Genomic DNA, 10,176 nt, shown 5'->3' on the forward strand with positions numbered 1-10,176 from the left:
CGTTGAACTGTTTGTTTGGAGTGGAGATCGCAGAGTCGTGGCAAGGGTGCGTCTACAGATAAGTGTATTCTGACCTTGGCTTCATTCCCTCATAATTCCACCACCTTTTGTGCGAGGGAACCATGAATAAAGTTGAGCAAGTGGAAAAACATCGAATTTCTTTTTTTTCGATCGAAATAACACAATTCTCCATGCACTGCAATTTACAAATTGCGTGAGATAACGATTACTTCCGGCGATTTGTTCAATTCACGACGTTGCAGGCGTTAGCATATTTCACATTTCGGAAGGGGATGGGACATTAGGAAACTTAGATATGCGTTTTTTGCATATCTACAGTCAAATATTCTTAGTTACGGCCACACACACACATATATATGTATACACACACATATATATAAACTGTAAAGTAAAAAAAAACATTCCTTCTCTCGCTCCCTCTTATATATATATATATATATATATAACTGTAAAAAACATATATATATTTGAGAGGGAGCGAGAGAAGGAATGTTGTTTTTCACAGGTTTTTTTCAACAGCACATTGTACAAATGGCAGCAACATGCTGAACAGTACAACTAGCATTTGAGTATTACAATCGGCTAAATACAATAAACAACAGGTTTTGAAATGACTTGTTATGATATTGCATGCCATGATATTGCATGCCAGAACAAACACAACCTTGGGAATATTTTCCTGAACTGTGTTACCCACTCCAGTCAGCAAATGGCGATATGCGTCTTTCAGGTGGCGCTTCTTGCGTGACGTATTAACTAGTGGACGGAACAGCTTCCTCAACAACAAAACGGCTGATTCAACCACCTCGGTAGCTTGCTTGCTAACATAAAACCGAAACATTGAAGCTCTGTAGATCATTGGGTTTGTATTAACTTCAGTGTTTTTAACATACTGTCTGCGTCTTTACTAGATACTCCATTTAATATTTACGTTGTTAGTCAGCTAGCTGACTGGTTAAATTAGCCGAGCACTAGGCTAGTCGCTAAAGCTAACTAGCTAGTTAACGTCCCCGACCATGAGTTCATTAAGCTACTCCCCTCCTGCTAAAGAAGAGGAGGTCTGCTGGACGGAGAAAGAAGTTATTGTGAAAGAGGAGAAGGAAGAGGAGGCTGTTACAGTTAAAAAGGAAGTAGAGGGTGAAGCTGTTACAGTGAAAGAAGAAGAAGAAGCTTTCGGAGTGAAAGAGGAGGAAGATAAACAAGAGAATGTCGTTTTTGTTGAAGAGGAGAATATGACTGTATTAGTAAAAGAAACGGAACAAGTTTTTGGAGTGAAGGAGGAGGGGGAGATTACTGTCACATTGGAGGAGGAGGAGGAAGAAGAGGAAGAAGAGAATAATGGAGATCTGATTAACACCAGTGAGTACTGTCTTAAACTGGGGCACAAACTATGTTGTTGTTGAATCCATGTCTCTGAATATCTCTTTCTGTCGAACTAATGTGATTTTAAAGGGTATTTCTACTGAAGTTATGGGTGATTCCAGTTCTATGGACATTACATGTTGTACCTGTGGCGTGGTTAGAGCTTTGGACTAGTAACCGAAAGGTTGCAAGTTCAAATCCTCGAGCTGACAAGGTACAAATCTGTCGTTCTGCCCCTGAACAGGCAGTTAACCCACTGTTCCTAGGCTGTCATTGAAAATAAGAATTTGTTCTTAACTGACTTGCCTAGTTAAATAAAGGTAAAATAAAATACATTTTGTACGCAAATCAAAACTTTATTTAAGTCTCACAGAATAGATAGACAAAATAGTAGTACCCCTTGGGGTACTGTAGTACCCCTTGGGCAGAGTGTATACCCAAGAAATCTGGAATCTACATTTTGGCATGTTGGAGAAATAAAAACAAATGGAAGCTGGATGTTACATGAAGCTTTTTTTTGGCAGACTGAACATATTAGCACAAGTCTGTGGTTAATTCTGTGGAAAGCTCAACCTGAGCAATGCACAAATAAAGGGAGTCATTTCCAAATGAAACAATGTTCATAATTATCCTTAAGGACTATATGTTGGAGTTCAGGCTTCATCCTTAAGGACTGTTAAAGTCTATATGTTGGAGTTCAGGCTTCATCCTTAAGGACTGTTAAAGTCTATATGTTGGAGTTCAGGCTTCATCCTAAAGGACTGTTAAAGTCTATATGTTGGAGTTCAGGCTTCATCCTTAAGGACTGTTAAAGTCTATATGTTGGAGTTCAGGCTTCATCCTTAAGGACTGTTAAAGTCTATATGTTGGAGTTCAGGCTTCATCCTAAAGGACTGTTAAAGTCTATATGTTGGAGTTCAGGCTTCATCCTAAAGGACTGTTAAAGTCTATATGTTGGAGTTCAGGCTTCATCCTTAAGGACTGTTAAAGTCTATATGTTGGAGTTCAGGCTTCATCCTTAAGGACTGTTAAAGTCTATATGTTGGAGTTCAGGCTTCATCCTTAAGGACTGTTAAAGTCTATATGTTGGAGTTCAGGCTTCATCCTAAAGGACTGTTAAAGTCTATATGTTGGAGTTCAGGCTTCATCCTAAAGGACTGTTAAAGTCTATATGTTGGAGTTCAGGCTTCATCCTAAAGGACTGTTAAAGTCTATATGTTGGAGTTCAGGCTTCATCCTAAAGGACTGTTAAAGTCTATATGTTGGAGTTCAGGCTTCATCCTTAAGGACTGTTAAAGTCTATATGTTGGGAGTTCCGGGCTTCATTTGAGACGTTTTAAGTAGGAAATTGCATTAATTTGGACTATTACAGAGTAGGAGGCCAAGTCTATAAAGAGGCGTTCTCAGTCAATCATATTTCATGGCTTTTAGAAAGCTTATTTTTTCCCCCAATCACAGCTTTCCTCCAGTATTAGTTAAGAAGATGTTAAAGAAGCCATACAGGCCAAATTGAAGTGTCTTGAGTTTAGTTTGCCTGTTCTGGAGTCTTGTAGAGATAGGGGGTTGACTGGGACAGGCAATGTAATGTTCGGATCATCTTGAAACTTTCTCTCTAAAGCTAACTTTCATCAAGGTTTTACATGGTCTATAATTGGTTTCTCTCTTTTCAGTATCATTTTTCAGCGTTCTGATATCATTAACATCCATAAGCAATTGGATTCTCTTAGAAAATATACTGAAATGAAAACTGTTGTTTTAATAGAAAGATGATTTAAGGTGTTTATTTTTTTATTTTATTTTATTTTACCTTTATTTAACTAGGCAAGTCAGTTAAGAACAAATTCTTATTTTCAATGACGTTCCTGCCTGTTAAGGGGCAGAACGACAGATTTGTACCTTGTCAGCTCGGGGGTTTGAACTTGCAACCTTCCGGTTACTAGTCCAACGCTCTAACCACTAGGCTACCCTGCCACCTATCAACAATCTGTCTATTTATTTTCTACAAATGAAAGCCCCTCAATTTACAGTGCCTTCAGTACTTATTCATACCACTTATTCCACATTTTGTTGTCACAGCCTGAATTCAAAATTTAATACATTTGTCTTTTCTCAACCATCTAAACACACTGTTCACTACCCCATAATGACATCACAATACCCCATAATGACATCACAATACCCCATAATGACAAAGTGAACGCATGTTTTTAGAAATTGTTGCCAGTTTATTGAAAATTAATTACAGAAATATCTCAATTACATAAGTATTCACACTCGCTTCTTCTGTGTTCACTGTGCACCTTCCCACCGTACAGCCACCAAGCCCCTCCCCCTGTCACCAAGCCTCCCCCCTGTCACCAAGCCCCCCCCCCTGTCACCAAGCCCCTCCCCCTGTCACCAAGCCCCCCCCCCCTGTCACCAAGCCCCTCCCCCTGTCACCAAGCCCCCCCCCCTGTCACCAAGCCCCCCCCCCCCCCCTGTCACCAAGCCCCCCCCCCCCCCCCTGTCACCAAGCCCCCCCCCCCCCCCCCCCCCCCCCCTGTCACCAAGCCTCTCCCCCTGTTACTCACAACAACAGACTAAAGATCACTTCTTCCTCTCTGACGACAAGCAGTTTCAACTCGCTATTTGAGGTTTGGTCTAATAGAAACGGTCATTTGGACACTGAAACACATTGAGACATGACCTTAATAGAGGAGAACTTTAACCTCTCCCACGATACCATTCTTATGTGGCAACTCCTCAAATTGTGCGAAGATCAGCCCTAGTAAAGCCTACCCTGCTAGTAAAACCCTACGAAAACCTACCCTGCTAGTAAAATCCTACTAAAACCTACCCTGCTAGTAAAACCTACCCTGCTAGTAAAACCTACCCTGCTAGTAAAACCTACCCTACTACTAAAACCCACCCTACTAGTAAAACCCTAGTAAAACCTAGTAAAACCTACCCTACTAGTAAAACCTAGTAAAACCTACCCTACTAGTAAAACCCTAGTAAAACCTACCCTACTAGTAAAACCCTAGTAAAACCTACCCTACTAGTAAAACCCTAGTAAAACCTACCCTACTAGTAAAACCCTAGTAAAACCTACCCTACTAGTAAAACCCTAGTAAAACCTACCCTACTAGTAAAACCTAGTAAAACCTACCCTACTAGTAAAACCCTAGTAAAACCTACCTTACTAGTAAAACCCTACTAAAACCTACCCTACTAGTAAAACCCTACTAAAACCTACCCTACTAGTAAAACCCTACTAAAACCTACCCTACTAGTAAAACCCTAGTAGAACCTACCCTGCTAGTAAAACCCTACTAAAACCTACCCTACTAGTAAAACCCTAGTAGAATCTACCCTACTAGTAAAACCCTAGTAGAACCTACCCTGCTAGTAAAACCCTAGTAGAACCTACCCTACTAGTAAAACCCTAGTAGAATCTACCCTACTAGCAGACCCTAGTAAAACCTGCCCTACTAGTAAAACCCTACTAAAACCTACCCTACTAGTAAAACCCTAGTAGAATCTACCCTACTAGCAGACCCTAGTAAAACCTACCCTACTAGTAAAACATACCCTACTATTGGTACACCAGCTGCTTCAGGTTTCTGTCCTCCTTCTTCATAGCCAACTCAACATGAAGGATTCACATCTTCATATCATGCTCTTCTTTTTAAATACATTAGTTTGTGCTCATGAAATTCCATGGCTCAGTTTCTCATGCATGATCAGACTCTTTGTCTTTGTGTCACTAACCTGGGTCAGAGGTCAATCTTCCTTCCTGTCTGCTGCAGATGTAGCGGGCTGACTTTCATCCTGTTAAGACAAATCTCCTCCAAGTCTTAACCTCCAAGCTATGGTGATCATCTGCCTCTAGAAAAACATTACTGCATTAGAGAACATTATTTCGTCAAGAGTTGAGTTCACTACATATTTTGTTTATCATGAGAGTGCAAAAGGTGACTGACAACATTTTAGATGTTCCCTGCAGTCCGGGGATGGCACATGTTGAATGAAAGTGTCCTCTACCAATTGAGAATTGGAACGTTCCCCCATCTGAACAGTCCTAATGGTCATGATTGGGGTTACCAATGATCCCGGGTCAACAAGTCCCCCAGCCAGTAGCGTGTATTACCAACAAAAAAACAACCTACACAATTTATTTAGTAAATAAAGCAGCACTGAAATCTAGCAACACTGCACCAACTAACTTCCTGTCATCCATACTCTTGAACCAATAATTTGTCACCAACAAAACGTAACAATGGATCAAATGTATCATATTATAGTAGATTTTTCAGACTTTTCTAGACCAGACTTGGTTTCCAGATGTTGTACAGCTTTTGACTTTGTCATAGTGAATAACTTGACCTCAGGTTGAGGGATCTGATTTGGATTAAAACCCCTTTTAAATAGGAAGACAGTTTTATCATGTGGAGGTTTCATTCAAGGTCGTATTCATTAGTGAAAAACGTAGCAAAATGTTTTGCATCGGAAAACAAAAACAAGCGTTTCTTATTGGACAAGTTCCGCTTCTCGTCCTTCTCCATTTCCCATCTGTTTTCATTCGTTTCTTGTGAATAAGATACCAATATCTGTTACATGAAATACTTTGTTTGTCTTTGGCAGGAGAGAGACAAGACTCGGAGGAACCAGAGCCAGAGACGTCCAAACCAGCAAGACGACACCAGTGCTCCCAGTGTGAAAAGAGTTTTACCAAGTTAGGGAGCTTGAAAATACATAATAGAATACACACAGGAGAGAAGCCCTACCAATGCTCCCAGTGTGGAAAGCAGTTTACCCAGTTAGGGACCCTAAAATTGCATAATAGAATACACACAGGAGAGAAGCCTTACCAATGCTCCCAGTGTGGAAAGAGATGTTCACAGTTAAGTTCCCTGAAATCACACGAGAAAATACACACAGGAGACAAGCCTCACAAATGCTCTCAATGTGGCAATACTTTTAAGAGGTTAAGTAACCTGAAAGATCATGAAAGAGTACACACTGGAAAAAAGCCTTACCAATGTTTCCATTGTGAAGAGAGTTTTGGCTGGTCAAGGCAACTGAAAGCGCATGAGAGAACACACACTGGAGAGAAGCCTTATCACCACTGCTCCCAGTGTGGAAAGAGTTTTACCCAGTTATGGAACCTGAAAGCACATGAGAGAATGCACACAGGAGACAAGCCTCACAAATGCGCTCAATGTGGAAAAACTTTTAACCGGTTATATAACTTGAAAGTACATAAGAGAATACACACAGGGGAAAAGCCTTATCACTGCTCCCACTGTGGTAAGAGTTTTATCCTATCAAGGGCCCTGGCAACGCATAAGAGGACACACACAGGAGAAAAGCCTTACCATTGCTCCCAGTGTGGTAAGAATTTCACTGACTCAAGTAACTGGAAAAAACATGAGCTAACACACTCTGTAATGAAGCGTTTCCAGGGTTCTCATTGTGAAAGGAGGTTTAAGAAGTTAGGGAAACTGAAGCAGCGGGAGAAAATACACACTACGGAGAAGCCTTTTGGAACTGCTCCCACTGTGGAATGACATTTACCTGGTTAAGGCAACTGAAATGACATGAAAGAATCCACACGGGAGAGAAACCTTACCAATGCTGCTCCCACTGTGGAGAGAGAGATTTCACACAAACTTACAGTTCATGAGTTAACACACTGCTCCCACATTTGTCTAATTTTGGACTGAAAGTTGGTGCTTTTGTGGTTTTGTTTATGTCCTTATTGCCATATGAAATCAGATTGGAGAAAGCCTACTCAGAAATACATTTTTATGTTTTTTTAATTTCCTGTTTTAGGGGGTAGGGTTGGATACAGGATATGAACCTGGTTTAGGGGTTGGATACAGGATTTGAACCTGGTTTAGGATTGGATAAATAGGCCCGAGGTTAAGAAATGGGAACTTACTGAGGAGGATAGGCTACTCCAGAGAAAGGCGGGAAGGGTACCAAAGGAAGAGGTGTACCGAAAGAAAGTCAGTAAGCGAGAGCATGGAGAGGGTGCAGGAGTAGCAGTAACCAAATTAAAAAGCTTCACCCATAGACACAGGCAAGAAACGCAGCAGGACAGAAAGACAAAGGATCAGAGGCCCAGGACAGCCACCTCTGGGGGAGGTAACCTCTCCAAGCTAATTGACGGAGAGATGGCAGAAAGGGTTAGGAAAGAACTACTGTTGGATGCCGGAGCAAGGAGGACAGGGCCCACGGGGAAGAAAGAGTGGCGCCTGTTAGGAAATTATGACTGAACAAATCATTTTAAATGGAACTGTAAGTAAACTTATACTCTGTTATATTATATCTGATTAACAATATGAGTTCATAAGAAGGAATTGTGTGACAGGACAAGGAGTAATAAAATGTTAAAGAACACCATTCCAACTGGGCAGGAACAAATGGGTTGTGGACTGTGTAAACACTTAAGGTCATTAGCCTATGGTTGACCCAACTGAAACTTAGCTCTGGGGTTTTTAGATTAGGCAGTGAGTGCATTCCTAGGGTTTCTGTTAATTAAAACTGTCAGTTCAGTGGTGATCGATAATGTTGAGGGGTCAAAAGTTATCTGGGAGTGTGTTAGTAAGTTAGAATGAACTTTTCACCTTACTTTGTCCCGGTCGAGAGGAGGGGGTTCGGTTAAGGCAGTGAAATGACGTCATGATCTGTATATAAACTGATGCATGTGTTTAAGTGGTAGCGCGCTCCGAGAATAAATTCTATTACCTATTATTTAAAGACTGGTCTGCGTCTATTTTATGCAAACAAGAAATCTTACAAATTCTCATAAAATAGATGAAAGCACATTGGCATAATTAAATTATACTAACACGCCCCATATGGGCACTACAAGCAGTAGAAAAAGCAGAAGTGAGAGAGAAGGAAAGACCAGGTAGACAGAGTGAAAGGGGAGTAGGGAACCCGCCTAACTGGGAGAAGATGGATCAACTGTCCAGGGCAGTGATGAGATGCGAGGAAGCAGCAGGAGATCTAAGGAGGGAGTTAAAATATGTAGGGGATCAGTGGGTTAAGATATTAGGACCCAGCAGAAAGGACAAGAAGAGGGGAAGGAAGGCAATAAGAGATAGAAATTGCTAACCCCATTGTCCCCTGATTCTAGGAAAGAGATGTGAGAGAAGAATCAGAGGGAGACCAAAGTAGTGACCTTCAGATAATTATAGGAGAGTGGAGTATGGAGTACATGGGGGAATATGTGAAACATTGGCATATATTCGATAAACCGGACCTACACAATTGTTGTGAAGGACACATGTTAAGCTGGACAACAACTGACCACCTAGATATATGTGGGGGTTGTGCAAAGAAGCTTAGAGGAAGATTGCAAGGGAGACTTTCATGGAGAGGGAGACTTAAAAAGTATGTGCCTAGATTGCCTGACAGAAGGTAGAGACTGGCATGGAGAGGGAGAGACTGAGAAAGTACGTGCCTAGATTGCCTGACAGAAGGTAGAGACTGGCATGGAGAGGGAGAGACCTAGATTGCCTGACAGAAGGTAGAGGCCTAAAATGAGGTTGATAGTAAAGACAGGGAACACATGGGAAGTGACAACTGATAGGGAAGAAGCCAGACTGAGAATAGAGTACTTAGGACAAGAGATAGAGTGGGATAAAGACTCAGGTAGGATAAGGATGACAGGACTAAATAATGAAATATATTACACAGGATGGACCCCTCGGTGCACCGGGTGTGACAGGGGCACCTATGGAGAGTTGACTAGGCAGTCAGCCTCAGGGACTAAAATAACAAGTCCCTTTTGTAAGCATTGCTTCTGCAACATGACCTGTCATAGAGATAAGGGCATATGGTATCGGGAGGAAGAAGAAGAAGCCTGGCCCTTTGAAAGCACATTTACGCAGCTTATGCTAGGAGGTAGAATAGTAGCTAAAGGGCTTACCAGAGACTGGAGGTTTGTAAAGAGCAGGCACCTAATAGATAGGGAGGAGAAACAGACAGGACCAGTATGGGATGGTACAGGCACAGGATGGGAAGGCTCTAGCAATAAAATATTTAGGCCCAGCAACGAGAAAAAGCAGGAAAAGAGTCAAGGGAAGGTCCGATCTTGGAGAGGGTGTGGCAAAAGGCAAAAAAGAACAGACCCCTCCCTCAGTGGCCGGTCCAGTTCCAGGGCCACATTTATGGGCTCTAAGGCCATCTGTTGACTGGGGGATAAAATAAGAAATTGCCACAACAGCAGGTGACCAGTAGAGGGAGCCAAAGGCATGGGAAATACAAGTACTGGGAATTAAACAAGAACCAACCTACAGGGAGACTGAGGAGGAGTGGTATGAACCAACCTACAGGGAGACTGAGGACGAGTGGTATGAACCAACCTACAGGGAGACTGAGGACGAGTGGTATGAACCAACCTACAGGGAGACTGAGGACGAGTGGTATGAACCGACCTACAGGGAGACTGAGGAGGAGTGGTATGAACCGACCTACAGGGAGACTGAGGAGGAGTTGTATGAACCAACCTACAGGGAGACTGAGGAGGAGTGGTATGAACCAACCTACAGGGAGACTGAGGAGGAGTGGTATGAACCGACCTACAGGGAGACTGAGGAGGAGAGGTATGAACTGACCTACAGGGAGACTGAGGAGGAGTGGTATGAACCGACCTACAGGGAGACTGAGGAGGAGTGGTATGAACCAACCTACAGGGAGACTGAGGAGGAGTGGTATGAACCGACCTACAGGGAGACTGAGGACGAGTGGTATGAACCAACCTACAGGGAGACTGAGGACGAGTGGTATGAACCAACCTAC

General features: G+C 42.3%; 1 protein-coding gene across 1 annotated transcript; it reads left to right on the forward strand.

The window, feature by feature from the left end:
- Positions 1 to 769: 769 nt before the first annotated feature.
- On the forward strand, positions 770 to 9,776 carry LOC118947626 (zinc finger protein 501-like). Its single transcript, XM_036972571.1, has 2 exons — positions 770 to 1,380; positions 6,007 to 9,776. Exons 1-2 carry the CDS (start codon positions 1,038 to 1,040, stop codon positions 6,930 to 6,932), a joined length of 1,269 nt encoding a protein of 422 aa, XP_036828466.1. The 5' UTR covers positions 770 to 1,037; the 3' UTR covers positions 6,933 to 9,776.
- Positions 9,777 to 10,176: the final 400 nt, after the last annotated feature.

The sequence above is a fragment of the Oncorhynchus mykiss genome, unplaced genomic scaffold (genome assembly GCF_013265735.2).
Source record: "Oncorhynchus mykiss isolate Arlee unplaced genomic scaffold, USDA_OmykA_1.1 un_scaffold_173, whole genome shotgun sequence".
Taxonomy (NCBI): Eukaryota; Metazoa; Chordata; class Actinopteri; order Salmoniformes; family Salmonidae; genus Oncorhynchus; species Oncorhynchus mykiss.

Coding starts and splice junctions, on each gene's coding strand:
- LOC118947626 (XM_036972571.1), top strand. CDS start 1,038: ATGAGTTCATTAAGCTACTCCCCTCCTGCTAAAGAAGAGGAGGTCTGC. Junction 1,381..6,006: donor TGGAGATCTGATTAACACCA/GTGAGTACTGTC, acceptor TGTCTTTGGCAG/GAGAGAGACAAGACTCGGAG.